The sequence below is a fragment of the Leiobunum rupestre genome, chromosome 4 (genome assembly GCF_980474605.1).
Source record: "Leiobunum rupestre chromosome 4, qqLeiRupe1.1.hap1, whole genome shotgun sequence".
Lineage (NCBI taxonomy): Eukaryota > Metazoa > Arthropoda > Arachnida > Opiliones > Sclerosomatidae > Leiobunum > Leiobunum rupestre.
This window is the reverse complement of record NC_143387.1, coordinates 35595790-35618748: the sequence shown is the minus strand read 5'-3', so window position 1 is coordinate 35618748 and position 22959 is coordinate 35595790. Positions and strand designations below refer to the sequence as shown.

The window sequence follows — 22959 nt, the reverse complement described above, 5'->3', positions numbered from 1 at the left end:
AATAACGCTCAAGAATTAATAAATCATATATTACATTAATATATTTTATAATATATTACATTAATATATTTTATAATATATTACATTAATATATTTTATAATATATTACATTAATATATTTTATAATATATTACATTAATATATTTTATAATATATTACATTAATATATTTTATAATATATTATATTTTTATATCTCGGTATATTTTATATTTATATTATTTTATTACTTGACCATGTAGATTATTTGTCTATTATGTATGTAAAATTGTAAATAGCGATTGTACGAATAGCATTTGAGCTGTGCATACGGTGCATCGAGGTTTCATGGAAAAGCATTCCCCAGGAAAAAAATAGCGCGCTTCAAAGCCTTCGTGGTTACACGGACTAAATTTAAGGGGACTCCCCACTCCCCAGGAGTTAACTACGGGAAATCTCTGCTAATTTTAGTTCATTTCGAAAAAACTCGCGTTGCGCGCGATTGTTCCAAGCGTCGCCCTTTTTGAAAATAATTTCTTAGAGCTTCTTAACTTGACTTAAAGTGGTTAACGTACTGCGGTAAGCCTTCCGATTTAGGGCAAGCCTACCGTGCCAAACAACCTAGAGGCGCGAGTCCCCGTAGATAGTCAGTCCATGGTGGTCCTAAGCCGCTTGTTGGCGGAGCTAGAGAAAGAGAGAGCCCCGTTGAAAATTGGCATTGATTGTTGGAAATGGGTTTCCCCCTCCCGAGTGTTCCCCGTCGCTTCCACCCCTCTTTCGGCAGGCGTCCTTTAGAATGAACTCGTCCGCCACCGACTCCACGTGTGCCTCAGTCTGCCGCCGGTGTTTTCATTTTGGAACAGGGTTGCCTATTGAGAGGGATTCCCGCCCAATTGGGCGATTTTCGGAAATTTGGGCGGTTTCCCAGAAATCGATGCTAAATTTTAGATTTCTTTCGCGCTTCTGTTTTCGCAACTGCGTAGCTTCGGTTTTTCGACGTTTAATAATACCGAAATAGTTTACTTATATTATTATTATTATTAATTAATTATGAGGATAAATGTTACTTGTATATTTAGTTAATTTAGGAACTTATTTTGCCCCGTTTTTTTTTACATACAATTAGTATTTTCATTATGAAGAAATAATTTTGAAATTAACTTAAAACGATGTAAAATATTTATTGATTAGTTAACGGTATTAGGTTAAGTAATATATGTAATGATGTCCGACGTATGGAGCGAGTAGGATCATCGTTGCTTTCCGTATTATTTTTAACCATCGAAAGTGGCACTTTAGCGGAGGGCTAGCTGTAGAGGAAGTCGCCACCAGAGAATCGTAATAAACAATGATTGATGTATCCTCCATCGCGTTATCGCGCGCGCGAGAGTCCTCCGCGGTTAAATGCCAAAGTCCTCGTCTAAAATATAAATCTTGCGCTTTAACAGAGATATACGTTTGCCGCTTTTGAACCGTGTCAAGATGGAAATTTTCGAGTCCAAGAATTACGAAATAGAAGAGAGATTAAGCCCCACGCGTTTATCGAAAACGCGTAGGCTTCCTCTTCTACTGAGTATTTTTTAAATGTTGCCGAAATTGGCAAAACCTTCACCATTTTCCCGTAAAAGTTGTATTCGTTAATTTGGGTTTAGTACGGGGAGATTTTATACACTGGGTTTCATTTCAAGCGACGTTTGAAGCCATTAATTCATGTGGCCGGGTTACAATGCGTACGACGGTGTTGACACGCCCTGCATGCCACTGGTTTGAGCCAACAGCTCCCTACACTATTACCGTTAACCTCCACAAGTTTTATGGAAGGGGAAACCGAAGATCTCGGGGGAAAAACCCTTAAAACAATAGCCAGCGGCCGAAATCGTGTAGGGACAACTTGTAGGAGTGTAGACGTATCTTTGCGTGTACAGCCTGCACCTCCTACGCGTTTCCTCTACACGTTTTCTGTTGCTGGTTTTTCGAATATCTTTAAGAGGATACTTCTGAAATAATGTATATATTCTATTTTTTCTTTAAATTGAAGCAATTTGAAGTGGATTTCGAGATTTCTACCCAACGTTAACTACCAAAATATTAATTTGAATATAGTATACGTTGGTTGGATCAATTGGGTACGATTGTAACAAAGCACCCGTTAAAATTGCCCGTATGGATTTTGTCCGCGAGGCGCGTCCAGTGGGAACCATTATCAATTCATTTCACGGAATTCCAATAAACGTTCCCTTCATTACCAAAAACAATTAACAGATAATACTTGTTCGAAACGAAAAGGAAAGAATAAAAAAGCTCTTCGAAATGACCGTATTTTAAAAGATGAATAATTGGATACAAGGGGGGGGAGCGAGATCCTGTCATTGACTCTTTCGCGCCCCCCGTCGCGTCTACCCGGTCGCTTCCCCACCTTTTGATTCTCGTTAATAGAAAGCTTCCGGCGCTCCGAGCGCCATCTAACCTTCGCCTTCGGATACGTTGGCGCGGATTAATTTCCTCGCTGCCCCGGCCCATCCCCGCGTTCCTCTCGCAGCTGATTGAGATTTCACTGGACGCACTCGTAACAATTAGGGCTATCATTGACGGGAGATGCTCTTATTTTGAAACGAAAACCATTTTTTTTTTATTTGTGAAAAATTTGGGCCGAACTTCCTCGGCTTTAGGATGAACTTGTTGAAGGAAAGATATTCAGCCTCGCTTCAGGATGGTTATTTTGGTTCCTAAATTTGGAGAAAAAGGTCGTGGTAACGAGCGATATATCCGGAGAACATTGAACCGATAAAAATAATTAATTTTTGGTTTTAATTGAAGTTCTCTTAAAAGCAGTTTAGCGTTTAATAATACCAACAGAAAATCGTATTTTTCCAAAAATACCGCGTTAAATAAATTATTGTAATAGGTGTTTTTATAAATTAACGTCGCCTTATTGTTTGAATGTAGCTACTACGTCACAACATTTACTTTGGTAATATTACGTGGGCGCGATTTTACCGCGCGTGTCAAAACTATTCTAATAAAGCCAGGCCCGTACATGGGGGGGCGCCAGGGGATGCTCAGCGCCCCCAAATGAGTACTTGAGCATCCCCAATTTACTAATTTCATAGGTGGGGAGATAAAAAATTACTCAAGGCATTGGCACCCCCTAAAAGAATTAGAGCGCCCCCGAGTTTTGGCGGCTGTGTACGGGCCTGAATAAAGCTACAGAGTTCATACAAACATGGAAATCATTGAAAACCTGGAAATATCAGTTAAATTTATTTAAAGCAAAAAGTCAGGGAAATATCAGGGAAAATGAAATTTTTCCTGAAAAATCAGGGAAATCAGGGAAAATAATTATGAGAACTCCAAATTATGCGCAATTCGTTTTAGTATTTTTGAAATTATTACTTAGTATTGAATTCATACGTTCAATCTTGACTATATTATTAGGGTTGTAACAACGGCTGACGAAGGATCGCGGTCCGAAAGCTACCGAAAATAAATTTTATTTTATTTTAATTGGCCTCCATGCAGTAGCAGAACTTTTATTAAATTTTACATTGACTATATTATATTAGAAAGTGTAACAGTAAAGCTTTTAACATTTTAGAGACCCCTATGGTTTTAAAAAGTACACCTGCAAAACATTCAAAACTACTCTGGAAAACCTGGAAATATCAGGGGAAATGGTTTTGGAAATATTGTATGAACCCTGAGCTATGACATCGTGACGTAAGAGCAACATTAAAACAAGATCGGCAAGCGTAGCTGAATTTATAATAAATACTATTAATTTTTGAAATATTTACGTTACAGAGTAGCCAAAGTCCGGAATATCCTCCATTTGGTGAAATGTCGTTTTTCGATTGAAAGAGCACGTACTTACGTCGCGATGGATCATAGGCGTTGTAGAATGTTGTTTTTTCAGTCCAAATCGAACCTGAGCGTATAATATATGATTAAAACTCGAATTGAGTGATTTGCTAGTAATTACCTAACCGTAATTGCCGCTTTCGCGTAGTGATTCGAGTTATAATTTGGAAATACGTCGCTTGAATAAGCCCGAATTTTCAATGGCGCTAATGTACAATGTTTAAGAAAGAAAAAACAAGCCGGGTATAATATCGGGTATACAGTTCGGGTTTCGGCAAGATTTGTTTTTCTTCGAGTGAAGAACTGGACGCGAGCGACGAGTAACTTGATACAATCTTCGGCTGGCCGAAAAATGTCCCGCGGCCTCCTCTCGTTAAAATGTTCCATCTTAACGCGTCATGGCTGGCTGACGCCTATTTCCATACGCTGGCAACCCTCTCTCCGGCTCTACCTATTTAGTATGCGCTACGCCTATTTTCTCTCTCTCTCTTTAATTCGATTAGGACACCAAAAATGGGTGTTTAGACCTTTTACGCGCCGGATTCGAAAGGTTTTTCAACTTAAAAAGCAGGGTTCGTACGCGATCTGGAAAAGTCAGGGAATTTGAAAATGTTTCCAAAAGGTCAGGGAAAAGTCGGGGAATTTTAAAACGTTTCCAAAAGGTCGGGGAAAAGTCAATGAATTTTAAAACGATTCCAAAAGGTCGGGGAAAAGTCAGGGAATTTTAAAACGATTCCAAAAGGTCGGGGAAAAGTCAGGGAATTTTAAAACGTTTCCAAAAAAAAAGGGCCAGGGGAATTTGAAAATGGTCCAAAAAAAGTAAGGGAAATTTAAAATGACCCCAAAAAAATCAGGGAAATAAATTTTTGGAAGAAAATATTTTTTAAGATTTTACCTCAAACCATTCATTTATTCTTCAAAAATGGTCCGGGAAATTTGGCAATTTTGTCAGGAAAAACCTGGAAATGTCAGGGAATTTAATTCCGGAAATTTTCTACGAACACTGAAAAGCGACAAATTTGAAAAGTATATCGCTTCTCGTTTGAATATACTCGAATTTTCAAAGCTAATTCGGGCTTATAGCTACTTGTTTGCTCTAGCCTCGTTCGTGATTCGTACGAACCTGGCTTATTTTGTTGACGAAAAAGTCAGGCCAATTACGGATGTTTAGTATAAATCGGCGAAATACGCGAGGTTTAAAATTGAAAACAAATGCCCTGAGGGTTCGTTTATCCTTCGTATCTTAAGATATTAAGCGTATCTAGAAATATGAAGGCAGCATTATTGCGTTTTTAAGCTGAAAATTTCCTGATAATATCCTATATTGGAGATCTTTTAGTCATTAAAGTTGACCAAAATAGTCCTATTTTTTATACATGGTATTTATTTTTTCGAGGGGTCGGACTTTTACCAAAATCCCGTACACTTTGTCTAAAATCGCAAAATCTTTTAACTCTCTATGGTAAATTAACATTGAAATCCCAAAATCACCTCAAAAAGTAATGATGAAACCGCCAAAATCTCTACGAAATCCCGTACAAAATAATGGCAAGTGTCCGACCCCTCGTATTATTTTCTCTGATTTTCATTGTCTTGTACATTCAGAAATAATAAGAGAGATTCAACGTACTTATTTTTACTTTATAATGTCACTATCACATGTTAGACTTCGCTTATCGTCGAGTATCTTCTTAAATCCAGTAATACAAAAAAGTTATTTTTAATGAAAACCTAATGTTAATTTAAATACAAGGTGCGTATAATCAGTTCTTTCGAGAACTTCAATTTTAAAAACGGTAGGAATTCTTAACAACTTGACGTATATTTATTTTAATCCCAATCCTGTGTTTTCATCTGGAATTGAACTTGTTTTGTAAACGATTTAAGCTTAATTTTAAATTCGTGGAAAATTTGTGTGTTTTTGTGTAATGAATTTAATTAAGATTAACTTCAATTTTTGTATACGTTTCCGCAGATCTAACTATTAATCATTTTATCAAGAAAAATATTACAAAACCTTAAAAAAACAGATTTAAATCAAATAAATCAATTTAAAAAAATCCACAACCCTAAAATTTAGTGAAAGACAGGAAAAATTAAATTACCAGCCACAAAATTTACGTCCTTAATAGGCGAAACCATTAAGTCCAGGGGGGGCTGAAAAGATGGTAGTCACGTGACTTTGTGGAGAACTGCAGCGCCATCTATCCTAAGAAATACGAACTATTATTCATTTTATTTCGCAATTTTTTTAAAATTTTGATCGATTCATCTAAATTGCCTAATTATAATTATTATTTAAACCATTTTGTAATAGAAAGGTGTAAGTTAATTAGTTGTCTGCAGTAATTACTGCATTTGGAAGTCCTGAATAATTTTTCTTTACCGTCGCACGGACAACTATGAACACGAGTTACCGAATCTAAGTTGGCTGTGTTTTCCCATTTTAACAAGTTGGTTAAGACCAAATTTAAGTTATAGTTTCGCCCATTACGCGCGAGTACATGACAGTACCAAGAATTGCAAACAGAGTTTGTAAATATTTCTCTTCGGGCAAATCTGGCAAAGCGTTTTAATAAAAAAACATGAAAAATTCCCACGTGAAAATGAATGTTACGCTAATTGGCTATCGTACTAACATCGCGAGTTGATAGCGAGTGATAGTTATTACTTCTTTCAGTTTTGGCAGCGAGGCTTACGGCGCGCCTAAAACCCACAGCACTAGGGCTCCGCTTAATAATAGGCGTAAGATGTCTTCGGGCTGTATGGGGTACCCATTCCAATGAATAAAAAAGCCTCGCGAATCCTTTTTTTTTGGCGAACACGCCGAAGTTGTCTACTCGCAAAACCACTTCGTTACTAAATTTGATGCTAGAGCTTAATGAGTGTCTTGATTGAAGCTGTGTGGCGAACTTATTTTTCGTTTTCATTGCCTTGATGAGGCCAATTACTAGGTACGATTTAAAAGTCAATTATCTAAGAGGTCAGACCAAATAATATTTGCATTACTGGTACTGGTGGATTTTTACTCCGAAATTGGATAGTTAAAAACTTTATTATATTTACGTTGCTGGGTAATTTAGTTTATTAATTTTATCAGTTGGAAATAAATTTTCGCTCGTATGTCATTAGCAACGTCGGAATGCGGTGGCGTCGACGTTGTACTAAAAACGCGTCCCCTTTCGACCCTTCTGTAATTTGGCGTTCGTTTCGCGCCCCCCTGGTCGAATTTCTAGTTCCGCCACTGTCGGGCTGCGTTAATACGGGCCGAGGCTTATTTGGGTACGATTGTCTTATGGGGTAGTGCAACCCGAGAGCCTTACACCTAGGAGCAACAAACGCAAGGAGAACGCGGCTAGCCTTTTAACACGCTAACGCAGTGTTGCGTACAACTTTCATTGGACGAACCTTTACGCTGAACGTTTTACGGAAAGGGGGAAGACAATTTCCGAATTTTCCCCTTCCGACAGAAGCAGGCGCTAAAGCGTCTAACCAATGAAAACAGTACACGAGAAAATGCACGACTTTTGACTGGTTGCGTTCTCCTTGTGTGGGGTGCTGTGTTTGTTGCTCCTAGCTTATACAAACTCGTTTGTTAGTGACGAAACACTGACGATCGATCTTTTGAAATGACGTAAAATAACCTTTTTAAGTGATTTTCTAATATTGAACGAAATTTCGGAACTACTCGTCCTATTACCAGGGGACAAGCGACATTTAATTCCTGTTGGCGCAAACGTCTCGCTTGAACTTTGCTTAATAAGACGAACCTTGTTCCGATTGAAAACGAAGATAACGTATTTACTGTGATCGCGATTGGGCGCGCGTGAAATATATTTTTTGTAAAATCAGTCCGGCGTGGCGGTCGTAAAAGGGTTACCCGATCATTAGCTCCAATTAAAAGCCCAAAAGGGAAAAACTGTGACAGAACCGCTCGCTAGTCCAGATTGGCGGAGGTTCTTCGCCAAATTTTTAACTTCTCTCTCGGCTGGCATAATGAGAAGGCGATGCTTGAGAGATATTTTTTTCGTGTCGTGGCGGCGGCGGTTCTCTGGAAACGTGAGCTAGAACTTTAATGGGCCCTTCAAGGGGGCTTCAATCCCTGCAGGGATTTTTCGAATCATTTTTTTTTAATATCGGAATATTAAACCTTATGGCGATAGAACGCCATCTGTGGGGTTATTTCTGACCTTGGCGACGGAAAGTTTTATTCTATCCGCTAAATTCAAAGCCCCGGCCCCTTTGAATAAGAGCAGCCCCATTTCGACAGAAACTACTCTATTCCGCGGATTAGGACTTACGTATTACCTATATGGAATTATTGACCTGAAAGATGAAACGAAAGGCTGCGTTAGAATTCTCGAGGGGGGGGGGGGTTAAAAGCCTAGATTTTGAGAAAACTTAATTATAATTTGAGTTTTGGGCGTCCTTTTTGTATTTTTCCCTTTTATTATAACGATTAAGAAAAGTAATTAGCGATTAAGAAAATGTTTGTCATGTCGGTTTTCCTTAGTTAGCAAAAAAAATTTAATAGTGGCTTAGTAGTCTTTCTTGGAAATTGAATTTTTAAATCAGATGTACTTAAAAATGAGGCGTTTCTTCCTATAAAATGTGTGAAACTTGAGTTAATTTGTTGAATATTCTATTGCAATTTTGATTCCGGTGAATTGATCGAAGGCTCCTACAATATTTTTAAAAAATTGGTTATAATCCAACTGAGGAAAGTTCTAAAACCAATTACGCAACAAAGTAAATATATTTAATTTGATATTTTTCTCGAAAGGCATGCTAAAAAGACTAAGTTTCGAGAATATTTATTATTTTTAATATCCTATCAAATCGGAAGAATTATTAACTTCGGATTAATTTTGTCTAAATCGGTAATTTTATTTTCATAAATCTTAATATATGCCTACATTTTGATATTCTTATCTTATAATTCCTACATTTTTTCGTGGACTATTGTTCGAATTATATGATAGACTTAAGAAAAAAAAATCATAATGTCAGACCTGCCCTAGACTTCTAACCAAACAAATCGATGATTCTGCTAAGGTTTACAACTTTTTATTCAATTATCAATCTTCTATTATAAATTGTTCGTGACGAAAACAATGGAATGACGTAATTAACGGAAACTAAGAGCAATGAGTAATTGTCCCGCATAATTATTTAACTAATTAGACGGCATTTAAAAAAATGCTTATTTTTTTAAAAAAATATGTATAAAAATAGTTAAGTTTATTAAACCCGATTAATTTCTATGACATACGTAGTTTGAAAGGGGTTATAATAATCAGCTAGGCTAATGCCCTTGGCACCACCTTAGGTCTAAGTCATCTAGCGACTTTTAACGCCGTTAATTCAGGTGGCTGGGTTAAAAAGCGTACAACCTAGGTGGCAAGCCCTTCGTGGCACGCGAGACAACAGCTCCCTACACTGACTATTACCGTTAGCCTCTACAACTGTTTTTATGGAAAGGGGAAACCGAAGAACTCGGGGGAAAACCCCTTAAACCAGTAGCGAGATAACTCGCAAACTCTACGCGGGAGTTGCTAATTATCTTTTAATTTTCCCCGTTCAAATTGCAGGGCCCCCAGAGGTCCTATGATTCTTATAAAATCCTATATTTTCTTAAATGTCCTATAACATCCTATATTTTTAGCAAAAGTCCCATAAAATCCTATAATTTTGATATTTTGCCCATTTCAAAAAAATAAATAAATAATAATCAGCTAGGCTAATACCCAAGGCACCACCCTAGACCAAGAATGTATTGAGGTTACTAAGAATATTGGACTACAGGATTCTGATTTCCATCCTCGCAGCCTCAATACATTCTTGCCTAGACCTAAGTCATCAAGCCACTCAGTTAAATTGCTAGATTTAGCTATAGGATAAATTCCTATACCAAGTCATTCTAGTCTATACTTTTGTTATTGTTAACACGGTTAGCTACTAGTATATTTTTGTGATAAAATTATTAAATAGTTTCTAATTTTTAAGTGAAAATCAAAGATTTGTTTCTCTAAATATAGATTTTGTTTTTTAAATGCATAAAGTTAGTAAATTAAAATCCTATAATTTTGTAAAAATAGTCTTATAAAGTCCTATATTTTTAGAAAAATAATCCTATTTTTCCTATAAAAAAATTGAAGATTTGAGTGGGGGTCTTGAAATTGTAAATTTCCCAAAAATAGTAAAATCGTGAGAAAGAAATTAAAAAATGAACCCCTTCCCTTTTTATTGGTCTATTTTTTGGAATAAACAGAAATAAAAAAATGATAGTAACTGTAAAAAATGGTCGCCCAAAACGAAGGCAGGTGTTTTTAGTAATTCTATATACGGTAATTTTCTCATTCAATTCACTGATGCTGAACGCGACGAAGGTTGTAGACCTTTGAATAGATTTCGGGAGTTAAAAAAAAACTGAAAGCAGCGAAATGTAATAGAGCCAAGTTGGTCGTAATTATTATTTTCCTATTTTCATTGGAACAAATCTTTTTAACTTTCGGCCAATTTCTGATTAGTCGCGAGACCCAGATATTTTCTTGGTAATGATTTTTGGTATCATAAATTACTTTTCTTTAATCCAATAAGCTTCCCTTATTAATCGCGACCAGCTCTATCACTACTTGATTTACAATTAAAGGAAAATTATCCTTAAACGCCAAAAGCTCTTTATACGATCGAATTAATAACACGCGATTGCGAAATTATCGAACTGAATTTTCTATTTAGTCGCGTAAAGTTTTATGTTTTGAATTAGAGAGTATTGTGTCGTGAGGTGTGGTCCTCGTGAGCGCCATTCTCTGCAAATTCTAAAGCCCTATCTGTTCACACGAGCCAATGGTTTGCTGGTGAGCGTAGTTTTCGACTAAAGTTCGCGGAAAGCCGAGTTCCCACTTGACGAATTTTCGAGACTTTCGTGACGAATTTAATTTTTGTCGTAGCTTTGAGCTTTACTTAATTTCACTCGCACTCGTCAATTCGCTTCGCGAAAACTGCATTTTTCGCTAACGTCGTAAGTGGGAACTAGCCTGAACACTTTGCGTTTTCGTTCAAGAAAGGTTGTCGAGATTTCATTTCACGCGTTAACCAACGAAGGAAACTACTTGTAATTTTTAACATGAACATTTTACCTACTAAAAATTATCTTACAGGGTTTATACAGACATGGATATTTCAGGGAATTAAGATTGTCGACAAAAAAGTCAGGGAAATATCGGGGAATTTCCCTTTTTGTTTGTAAAAATCGTGCAGATTTACGAGGGGTCAGAAAGAATAAATTTTACTTACTACAAATTGGCTTAATTACCCTATGCTTCGTGAAAGGATTGGGTAAGTTAGCAATGACATGGAGAGTTAAGACTATGCCATTTTATTGGTATCAAATTAGTTGCTCATATCCAATATACCAATTAATATGTAATAATAAATAATGAGCTAGGCTAATACCCAAGGCACCACCTTAGGCCTAAGTCATCCAGCGACTTTTGAAGCCATTAATTCAGGTGGCCGGGTTACAATGCGTAGGAGGTTGGTGGCAAGCCCTGCATGCCACGCGAGCCAACAACTCCCTACACTAAAGCCCAGTTCACATTATACAATTAATTGGTCCACTTAAATGTATCCAACTAATTGTAAGCAAGAAAATTGTATAGTGTGAACAGACAAATTGCAACAATTGTCCCCACTTTTTCTGTTCACACTATACAATTTTGTTGCTTTAATTAGTTAGATACATTAAAGTGGCCCAATTAATTGTATAGTGTGAACTGGGCTTTACTATTACCGTTAACCTCAACATGTTTTATGGAAGGGGAAACCGAAGAGCTCGGGGGAAAACCCCTTCAACCGGTAGGGAGAGAACTTGCAAACTCAACGCGGAAGGAGTTGTTCCGAGTTTTCACCCAGTGCCACAAGCTGGGATCGAACCTGGCTCCTCTTGCTGCGAGGCGAAAGTGCCCTACGCTGTTCATACTTTTCTACCAAACAATGCAATCCAATTTTTTAGGGTTGCAATAGCGCGACAATTGCTCACACGAGGGCTAACGTATTTTTTATTATCGTCTGCTATACTTCCTGTATGAAATTTAGAAATTAGTTTTAGACCGTCATAATTGTCTGCTATTTCGATAATAGCAATATTAGATAGTGACGTTACGGAATAGTTTAATTTAATTGGTTGAATTTCAATTAGTTGTACATCTCAAACAAATGGTACGTCCGGAAAACGTTGCGTGTTGGTCCACTAAAAAGTATACCAACGTTTGCTGTTCACACTGCTTTATTAATAATTACCTGCCAAATAGTTGAACAAGTTTGGTGAACAAACTAATTGGCCTTTACAAGTTGCGTAGTCTGAACGCCCCTTTACACTAGGTAAGTGTTTGCAACGTAATAACAACGTTAGTTTGTATTGAGGTTATCTTTTTACTTAAAGTGCTCTTACACCTGGCGAAATCAGGGAAATGGACGTACCACGAAAATAGGTTTGCCAATAGATGTATGAACCCCGCGGTAATTTACATGGTGGGGAATATAACCTCAATTTGAGCAAGAAATATCTAAAACCATATAATGGAGAAGCCAATATTGGAAGTGTTTTAATAATAAATAATAATAATAATCAGCTAGGCTAATACTCAAGGTTACCACCTTAGGCCCAAGTCATCGAGCGACTTTTAAAGCCATTAATTCAGGTGGCCGGGTTACAACGCGTAGGAGGGTGGTGGCAAGCCCTGCATGCCACGCGAGCCAACAGCTCCCTACACTAACTATTACGGTTAACCTCAACAGGTTTTTTGTTACGGTTAAACACAAATACCGAAAACTCCATTCCCTTTAATACAGGTATTTTATATTAATATTATCATTTTGTTCCGCGAGTGTACGAAAATTATTAGCTTCAAATATTTAGAAGTAAGCCTCGTTCCGAAAAATCTGAGCTACAAAATAGTTTACGTAGCGAACACGAAGGTCCTCGTGTTGGCCAAAAATATCGGCTAATGCGAATAGGATTTCAGACGAGAGCGTTTACCGACTGGAATTTCTAATTACACTTTTACATTTTCGACTGAGTGAACGTGAAAAACAAACAGACTCATTAGCAAATGAGGAGGAATCAGTGTCGTCAAGTGGCGGGTTGTTGAGAAACGCGTATGGTGGCGCACCTGCACTCGTTTCCCTTTGCTGGCCCTGCCATGGTCGCCGATTTCTCCCCAACGAGCGCCGGTGCGTCACCAGCTGTTTCTGCCTTCTACTTTTACACTTTTTTCGCGCGCTGCCCCAAAGGGTAGGATTTATTAATTCGAAGCCCTATCTTTTGTATCCGTTTAAATATTAATTTGACAATTATTTCCGTTGAAAAGGATATAACGAAATTTACATAAAACTATTTAGAGATAGTAGTGTGAAACCAAAAGTAATTTCTAATAGGAGTTAAACAACGCGAATACTTCCCATTTTTCAACTGGCTTTCCTAAACTTCTTAAACCATGGCATGCCCGAAGCGAAAAGCTTTTGGTCATAAAAGGAGAGATGACTTTCTCCGAAACCATTAACCAAGCGAGGTAACCAACGCGTGGTGTATCAATCGTCCCGCGAAAGGTACGCCACTTTGACTTCATACAATAGTACCATGCCCGGACGGCCCGAGAAGTCGCGAAGCCTCTCCCAATTTTCCCGAAACCCTTTCTTTAATTTCTCCAAGTACCTGTCAATAGTTTTACGACCAATTTCTCGTTTGGACAAGTTGGGGGTTCTTCTCATTTTGGTATACCTACATTTTATACAATTTTAAAGAAGTAATATCTTTTCCTTCTAAAAAAAAAGATTTACCTAATTATTAAATGTTTGAATTTTACATTTTATTTTAGTAAATTTATTTATTAAGAAATTTAGTTAATTTATTTATTAAGAACTTTTAGTTAATTTATTTATTAAGAACTTTTAGTTAATTTATTTATTAAGAACTTTTAGTTAATTTATTTATTAAGAACTTTTAGTTAATTTATTTATTAAGAACTTTTAGTTAATTTATTTATTAAGAACTTTTAGTTAATTTATTTATTAAGAACTTTTAGTTAATTTATTTATTAAGAACTTTTAGTTAATTTATTTATTAAGAACTTTTAGTTAATTTATTTATTAAGAACTTTTAGTTAATTTATTTATTAAGAACTTTTAGTTAATTTATTTATTAAGAACTTTTAGTTAATTTATTTATTAAGAACTTTTAGTTAATTTATTTATTAAGAACTTTTAGTTAATTTATTTTCCACTTTTTAACAAGGCCAATACCGAATCAGGATTACCACGGGTCAAGGAACCGTCTGGGAATTTTCAGATTTTAAATTTACCGTGAAAATTGGACGAAGGTGATCTTAAAGGGAATATAACCTCAGGTATTTGGTGTGGAACACCAACGTTTGCAGCTATGACCACTCTTGCCTTTGGCTTTAGAAATGTTTGGCGCCACTGTACAGGAAAAATTGAAGGGGTCTTCCATAAAGATTTCTTTGCAGGTTATATTCCCTTTAAATATTTCCATAAGCAACTCACGGTTAAATACAATAAAATTCATCATAAAAGTAGTATATAAAGTTGAAAATCTGTTAAGTGCTTTGGGAAAACGAGGATTTTGAATCTGTTAATTTGAACACTGTGGATTTGAAGGATTTAACTAGTTTCCCAGAACGAAAATGCGTCCCAATTTCGGTGCCCTCGGCTGTTACTTTTGCCGAAACGTATTTGCGAAGTTCAACCAAACCGGATGGTTAAGTTATAACTTATAACTTGTTAGAACTTTGTTTCTGATATATTTGAGGCAAGCTCGATTTATACATTTCTGATAAGAGGAACTAGATCGGATGGGTTCCGAAATTATTTGCTGGCCTAGATTGCCGACTGAACTTTCATTTGTTTCAAGTATTTCACGAATTAATCAGACTATAATATCGTAAGTTTAATAGGTTGTTGTAGAATTTTGGTCTTAGTAAAAGGCAATTTTCGGTGTCAATAGGGTTTGTATTCGAAGTGAGCCACAGGGTGACCGCCTTCCAATTTCAACCTTGCCGAATTAGGCTCCCAGAGCCACGAAATATAATATTTCACGCTTCTCCCAATTTCCATCCCTCCCTCCTTCCACGCTTTGAGTCGCCACCTCCCCTCCAAGTGTTTTTGTCACGAAATTCGGTTAAAGTAACGAAAGGTCCTAACCTTTCTTGGTCGTTGAAATTACTTTTACTATAAAAAATAAAATTTCAAGTCATCCTCAATTTTGTCAGTTTGGTAAAAACATAAAAATCAAAATTACCGTAGTTTTTCAGCAGGGGCGGATTTAGGCATGGTCTTTATGGACTGCAGCTGGGGGTCCCGTTCAAACAAAGGTCAAAAAAATAAAAACAATTTAAATTTAAGAAACATGAAATATTTCATTTACCCTGCAAAATGCACGTGATACCCCCAAAGTTGAGTTCATTGGAGATGCCGCAAATAGTGTTAGTCCAAGGCCCCCAAATTTCAAAAATTAAAATTAAATCAAATTTTAAAATAGTCAAATTGGGTACAATTTATAATAGTTTTTTTTTTGATAGACGGTGATCCCCGTTACTTATTGGTTTATATTTATTTATTTATATGTATTTCCATGAAACACTCGCGGTTGCGGGGTATTAGTGTTTTGAGCTTTCGTTTTAGGGTTTTCCTTTCGTATTGAGTCACGTCTTTTGGGACACGTTTTAGCGCACTGAGTCATGTCTTACGGGTAACACCTCCTACTGAGATCGCGAAACGTAAAATCGGCTGATTTCGTACAAACAATTTCGTAGATCGAGGGCGTACGAGGCATTTCGTCTTCATTGGAAAGCGTGCCGGTTTTTGGGCTAAAATATTGGAACAATCGTATCTATTATCCCTTATTTATAAATGTTAATGAGAGTTCGTTCGTCGAATTTATTGATTCCGTTTAAAATCCGGGGGAATCGTCGGCGAGTTTTCTTTCTGGGGAATATTTGCGAAGGAGGAAGGCAATCCGGCGTAAGGGGTTTTTGGCCCGATCGAAGGCCATAGCCTTCGGAGCAGCTTCCCCGCCACGCCGGCCCAAAGTAATCCTGTAAGAGTTGACGAGAGGGAATATTCCGTCGGTGGGGTATTCCCCTCTCCGCTTTCGGGGCCCCGGCATCGATTCGCCGCCGCCACCGACGACGCCGCGCGCGCATTTGAGTCACCTCTCTCTCCCTCTCTCTCTCCTCGGAGGAAGCCTGCTGCATCCCATTCGGCGCTCTCTCACGTCGGATCATCTCTCTCTCTCGCGTGGAGGACGGGTAGTTCCCTCCCCTCCGCCTGCTCGCCCTTTTTATCGGGGTAAGCGCTCTCTCGCCCTCCCGATATTTAAAGCGCGTTGTGAGCGCCGAGAGAGAGGAGCGCTTCTGGCCCTGATCCCACCTCCGCCCCCCCCGATCGAACGCGAAGGGGAAACGGACACTGTATGATATCAGGCTCTAGCGCCACCTGGTGGAGGCTTCCGAAGGCGCCCTATTTTTTTAAAAAAAATCGCTGATAATTGCAATTTAGGCGTTTATTTTACCGTTTTACGCGGGGGATGCGCCGTTACTTTGCATCGCCCATTTTGAGTAAACAATGCGCAATCTTTGGCTATTCACGGGGGCCTCTTTTATCTTAGGGTTTTTTTTGTCAATGGAAACCTCCCTGGGAAATTTCGGGCTTGCTACCAGCCAGCTTGCTTTTCTCCTACGCAGTCTACGGAAGTTACATTTTGGAGAGGATCTAGCGATGAAAACCATTAAATTATTAAAATTGTGGCTCAAAACAATATTTGCGTATTTTAATTTAACCTATAACTATCCCCATTCATGACTATATTAAATATTAAGCGTCAAATGTATATATATTTGTGTCATATGTCTGTGTGTCTGCGTAGGATATTGTTACAAATTATATATTTTTTTTCGATGGGTGAAACGGGAAGGGGCTCCAGATGGGTCAGTCTCATATTCGGAATTCCTTTTTTGGTGGACCATGTGCAAATTCTTTATCTGAAAAACGCAAGTTGGCCGTAATTAGCCACTAAAGTTTAGCTTCCATTTCTACGCTAAAGCTCGACGTTAGGCCTAATACATTTTTGAGACGACGCGTTTTTGCCTTAGTGAAAACCATCCTTAAATCTATCTTCCACTGCCCAGCGCCTCCCTTCTTTCCTTCCATATTTGACCTCGAAATTTTGGGCTTAGTCTGAGCCCAGATGGTATTGGTGATTTTATAGATTAAAATTGATCTAGGGGTGTGTTATGCGGTGTAATAAATTCTCACGGACGTTTTCAATATTTTTTCCTTTTCCCCCGTGTCTTTGTAGGGTTTCACTTAAGTGGGGTAGTAACTACACCTAAATTACCCAACCCACTACCGCCTGGTTGCACGCCGGAACCTGAGAGACGACATAGGGTCTCAATCACCTTCGATAGGTAAGTCATTATTTGGCGTTTTCACTGTTAAGCGCAATTAAAATTAACTCGATTACCGTCCAACGTAGATGTAAAATAACTTCAGTTACTTGTACATGTGATACGAAAGATATATTTTGGTGCCAACACGTTGTCGCGCTAGCTTTGTACAGAATAAGAAATGCTGATAGTGTCAGGTTAAGAGTTCCAATTTCAGGTAAATAACCGAGAAACGAATCAGCGGTAATTAATCGAGAAATTCGGCTGGCTAACGCGCGTTCCATTTCCATTCCAGAAACACTTTTACAACTCGATAGGCAACAGTTGCAAAAGTTAGTCCAATATATCATTGCCGAGCATCATACTGAAGTCCTTCCTACAGCTCAACGGCTTTCAGATGAAATTTTACAGACTAGGTCAATTATTAACAGAATTGCCGGTAGAGTATTTTATATTTGAAGTTGTCGGTAGTTTGCGAGCTCGTGAGTTAAAGGCTTCCCCGTCTTAGGTGCTCCCGATCCAACGGCGGGGGCGTCAGCGGACGAAGAACACAGTTGGCACTTGGACGAAGAGCAAGTCAGCGAACAAGTGCGGACGTACCTATCTCAGGGAGGTTACTACACAGCCAACAAGCAACTCAACGCTTTATTTTCTAAAGTCAAAGAAATGCTTCGAGCTCGAGACTCAAACGGAGCCCGAATGCTGCGGCTCATCACCGAACAGTTCCTGGTTGACCCGCGTTTGGTCATCTGGAGGTCGCAAGGAACTCCGATGACGGACAAATGCAGACAGCTTTGGGATCAGTTAGGTTAGTAAGAGAGGTTTAAGCGAAGTCCGTTTAAGGCTTTCTTTGAAACTGGCGTTGCGTTTTCAGGAGCCCTTTGGGTCTGCATCGTACTTAACCCGCATTCGACGAGTCTCGAAAGGCAACAGTGGCCCGCGCTACTCGAGAGCTGGTCCTCTATGCACGTTTGTCCATTAGAAGATGCGGATTTTAGGCCAAGTGGTAGTGTGCTCAATAATGTCCGACAGCTTATAGACGAAAGCTCTTCTGACTCTTCCGACGACGATGGTAATTATTTGCTCGGTTGGTCTAATATGGTGACAGTTTCGTTTATCGTCTTTGTTTTAAAATAAAAACAGAAAGCCCATTGTCAAGTCATCGTCCCGGAGTGTCCTCGGCCAGGGATAGGAATTTAACCGCCAACCAACCGCGCACAGTATTTCATCGAGCTTTGGAGGCCTGTACTCTTAGTTGGGACGATTCCCATTTAAAGTTTATATTGGCCAATAACAGCCTACCACACGGTGTAGATCCTCCCGGGAATGGGACGTTTAATTCTCAGGGTTATCCTTTATGGCATGGTAAGCGTTATTCCCACTACTTCGAACCAGTGTCGTCACTAAGGTCCTTGTCACCCCCTAAACCCTAAAGAAACATTAATAAAATGACCGGGGGGGATTATGATTTGAGTGCCACCTATGAGGGTGACACCAAGTGTTTTGGGCACATCCCAGTTCCACCCCTAGTGACGCTACTGCTCGAAACGAAACGATGCTCAAATCGTCTGAACTCTTTCTTGGTGTCTTTAGAACATATCCCAACCGCCTGTGCCAGGGTAGAAGCGCTTCGTTCGCATGGGTATCAAAAAGAAGCTTTAAGGTTAGCCGTCGCCATCGTCCGAACTATGAAAAGACAACAGAGAGAGTGGCAATGTAGATGGCAAGCGGAACAAGACCGCGGAGGTACGTCGTCATTTGTTATTGGCACAAGGACGCGTTTTGTATCGATGCCCATCCTATAACCGCGCCACGTTGTATTTACAGGTATACCGTGTTCGAGTTCTGATATCACGCCAAACCCGATTCACAGTAACACGGAAGGTTGGATAGGCCATCCTTTAGATCCAATAGGTTCACTCTTCGACACGTTAGCGGAGGCGTCTTTAGTTGCCGAGACCAAGTCTATGGACCATTTCTACGGTACGTTTTCTTTGTTACAAATGTGGCGGTTAGTAAACGATTACCTTTAACCATCGTGATCCGCCATTTCAGACTTTCTGTCGATCAACATTGGGGAAGACAGCAACTCGGCTTTGAAAGAGAGGCCTCGGTACCACCACGTGGTGGTGCCCAGCAGCAGGGACAGGAGCGAAACGTTCTTGTCTCTGGCCGTCGAAGCCGCTTTGATCGGCCTGGGCCAACAGCGCATCATGCCGCCGGGGGTTTACGCTCAAGAGAAAGCCTGCAAACAAGAGGATCGACTCATCGCCAAATTACAAGATATTGAATTAGACGGAACTTTAGTCGCCGTACTTCGTAAACAAGCCATGCTACTGTTAGAAGGTAACGCTTCGCCGAATCAACGTCCCTAATTATAATATCCGTACTTATGTCTTCGTCGTTCCTCTTACCCAAGGAGGACCGTTTAGTGGCCTAGGCTGCGGAATCCACCCAGAAAGTGTTCCGATGCACACTTTTGCCAAGTTCCTGTTTTCCGCGCTATTACCGTACGATCCCGACTTGGCTTATAGCGTTGGCCTTCGTGCCATGAGGTACGCGAATGCAAACTCAATTTCCGTTTACCAGAGTGAAATTCATCTCCTTGATCCAACTCGCTTTTCCGATCGAAACAGGTTGCCAGTGCTAGAAGATCAAGAGGAGATCGAGGAGTCCAACAGTTCGGGTTTGAACCAAGTGGTGTTGAGCCGTTACCCGCGATGGTTTACTCTGACCCGTATTGAGCTCGAGCAGTGCGCCCTCGCGTCTACTATGCTGTCTGCTGCCAAAGGTAACGCCTTAACTACTTAATTTTTTTCCCATTCGAAGTGGTAAACGTCTTTACACCATCAATAGGCGACATTCTGAGGCTGCGAACGGTTCTGAAATCGGCCCAGCGCAACATTCATAGTTCCTCTCAGTTGTTTAAGCTAGCTCAGGATGCATTCAGGATCGCTGTTTCGCCCGATTCAGGTCCAAGGCATACGACACTGTTAGACGCTGCCTTCCAACTAGGTCTACAGGTAACCACCCGACGAATATTCGACGATTGAAAATGATTAATTCTTTTCCCTTTGCGTGTCTCAGGTAATGCGTATGACGCTGTCATCAATGAATTGGCGTCGGCGTGAAATGGTCAGATGGCTAGTCACTTGCGCGACGGAGGTTGGCTTAGACGCACTCACTTCAATAATGCAAAATTGGTACCAACTTTTTACACCCACCGAAGCTACAGGTACGTTTTCCAATATTTCATCTCTAAAGAATAGCTTTTCAACGCGATTTTAGTAGACGATTTAAAGCGAACCAGACAGATTTTCAACGCGTTTTTGTTGTTGTTTTTTTTAATTGTACGGTTAATCGTAACCGGAGTTGCTTTTAAGCCGACATTAACTTTTTGATCAACTTAGGTCCCGTAGCTACAACTGTGATGTCACACGCTACCGTGATGAGACTCAACTTAGATATGCGTCAGCAGGAAGAACTGTCCTGTTGCGCCCGTAACCTGGCCCTGCAGTGCGCCTCGAAAGACCCACCGAATTGCGCGCTGAACGCGTTGACGCTGTGCGAGAGTGACCCGTTCGCCTTCGAGGCGGCGTACCACATCGTCGTTGACGCGGCCACCACTAACGTCATGACGTCTTCTCAGCTGTTCACCGTGGCGCGCTACATGGAGCACCGCGGCTACCCGCACCGAGCGTACAAACTGGCCGTCTTGGCCATGAAGGGAGTTCACGTTCCCTACAACCAGGAGAACCACCCAGCCATCAACGACATCCACTGGGCGTGCGCGCTGGCCCACTCGCTGGGAAAGTCCGAGCTGACTAATTTGGTGCCGCTGTTAGTGAAGAACGTGCAATGCGCCACCGTCTTGTCGGATATTTTGCGAAGGTGTTCCATGGCCGCCCCCGGCATCGCCACCATGGACGCGAAGCGCAGGTGCATCAAGCCCCTTTCGCTGGACAAGCCGCCCTTGCGACAACTCCTGGAGGCCGCCATCACGGCCTACATCAACACGACGCATTCGAGATTAACGCACATCAGCCCCAGGCATTACGGAGATTTTATAGAGTTCCTCAGCAAAGCGCGCGAGACGTTTCTGTTGGCCCAAGACGGCCACTTGCAGTTCGCCCAGCTAATAGACAATATGAAAACGGCCTACAAAGGCAAGAAGAAACTCATGTTCCTAGTCAAAGAGCGATTCGGCTAACGGATACTCCCCCGCCTAGCCCCCCAGTGTACATTTTTTTATCGTTAATTATTTTAATGAATCGTTTTAAATTGATCATCGACGGTAACGAGCGGTTTGAGTCGCGCCCCACCCGCCACCTTCTTTTCTTCTCGTATGTCCAACCGTCTCCACGCTCAGAGACAAAAGAAAACACCGAATCTCCGCTAAAACCTCTACGGGTGAGATATAATACTAAAATACAAAAGGTTTTCCGGAGATATGCAAAAACTCGAGACTTTTTAAAATTATAGCGAAACTTGATATACGAACTTTTCTTCATTCATATACATAAAGATATATTTCTTCCCGATATTTCTTATGAAAAGAAAACAAATTTATGAATTTTTGCCGAAGGACAAAAACCAAAATGGACTTAAAAGACCAAAGAGAGTTTTATACGTACGCGTAACGGAATGAAACGGAGGAACACTGTCTTATCAGAGTTGTTTTACGAGTTGTAATATGTACGGATTGTGTGCCGTGTTTCGTTTTTAGCGTACATTCAGTGCGTGTAAATAGTTGGGGATATTCAACCAATCTGTGATGACTATTTTCCAGCGCTCAGCATTCTTCGTCTTGTTGGGTTTTTTTTTTGGGCTTCTCCGATAACTACGTTCTCAATTAGCTTCCCCCATCCCCCCCCCCCCCGACTTCTCGAGCTAAGAAACTTAATATACCAAGAAGATATTTATGTATACATAGTTAAATTGCTTCGGTAAAGTTTAGTAAGGGATAAATCTGCCCTATTTGAAAAAAAGGTAGATAAACGCATCTACATTTGTAAATTTCCTAAGTTTCTCTTTAATTACCTCTATAAAATTTATATAGATTTTTTTGTAAGGTCTTTGTTACGCCATTGTTTATGAATAATTTTTTCGTTAGGCTTTCCGATTAAAGCCAATATTTTACGCGTTTTCCTCACCAGTTAATATTATCATTATTATGAAAAAAACCTTAACTTAAGTTGAAAATTTATTTCTGTTTTATTTTTTTGATTGAAACAAATAATGACTTTACGGTTTAGCTATAATTTCGCGCGGAAGATGCCTTCACGATTCGCCATTAACATTATGATTTACTATTTATTCTTAATTTTTTTAATTTAATATTTATTTCCCGAAATATTTAATTTACCCTGATATCAGTTTTAGTTTCTCCCAGTGCTCTAGATTTCTGGCAACACACTGTTGATGAGGTGAACGTCGTGTTTTTAAGATGGCACCCGAAGCATCATGAAGGCATCTTTTCTTTGCTCCTTTGTATAAAATGAATTTTCCGCCGTTTAATAGTATTTTTATTACGAGTACGATAGTTGGAAGGAATTTATATTTGCAGATTAAACCCATATTATAAGTTATTTCGGAAATGGCCAAGCATTTTAACCCGTAAAGTAAATTGCTCGCGCGACTTTAAAACCGTAAGTCAAT

At 39.5% G+C, this 22959-nt stretch overlaps 1 protein-coding gene across 1 annotated transcript in view; it reads left to right on the top strand.

Annotated features, from left to right (window-relative positions):
* Nucleotides 1-21825, top strand: part of LOC149947571 (zinc finger SWIM domain-containing protein 6-like) — a 48928-nt gene extending 27103 nt beyond the window's left edge. The window contains exons 2-15 of the mRNA XM_090173933.1: nucleotides 17214-17322; nucleotides 17391-17518; nucleotides 17597-17740; nucleotides 17810-18109; nucleotides 18176-18373; nucleotides 18445-18666; nucleotides 18895-19047; nucleotides 19129-19284; nucleotides 19357-19647; nucleotides 19721-19856; nucleotides 19938-20092; nucleotides 20158-20324; nucleotides 20389-20536; nucleotides 20712-21825. Coding sequence (XP_090030059.1) covers nucleotides 17214-17322; nucleotides 17391-17518; nucleotides 17597-17740; nucleotides 17810-18109; nucleotides 18176-18373; nucleotides 18445-18666; nucleotides 18895-19047; nucleotides 19129-19284; nucleotides 19357-19647; nucleotides 19721-19856; nucleotides 19938-20092; nucleotides 20158-20324; nucleotides 20389-20536; nucleotides 20712-21511 — 3107 coding nt within the window. The 3' untranslated portion in view covers nucleotides 21512-21825. The remainder of the gene's footprint in view (nucleotides 1-17213; nucleotides 17323-17390; nucleotides 17519-17596; nucleotides 17741-17809; nucleotides 18110-18175; nucleotides 18374-18444; nucleotides 18667-18894; nucleotides 19048-19128; nucleotides 19285-19356; nucleotides 19648-19720; nucleotides 19857-19937; nucleotides 20093-20157; nucleotides 20325-20388; nucleotides 20537-20711) is intronic.
* The last annotated feature ends 1134 nt before the right edge of the window (nucleotides 21826-22959 follow it).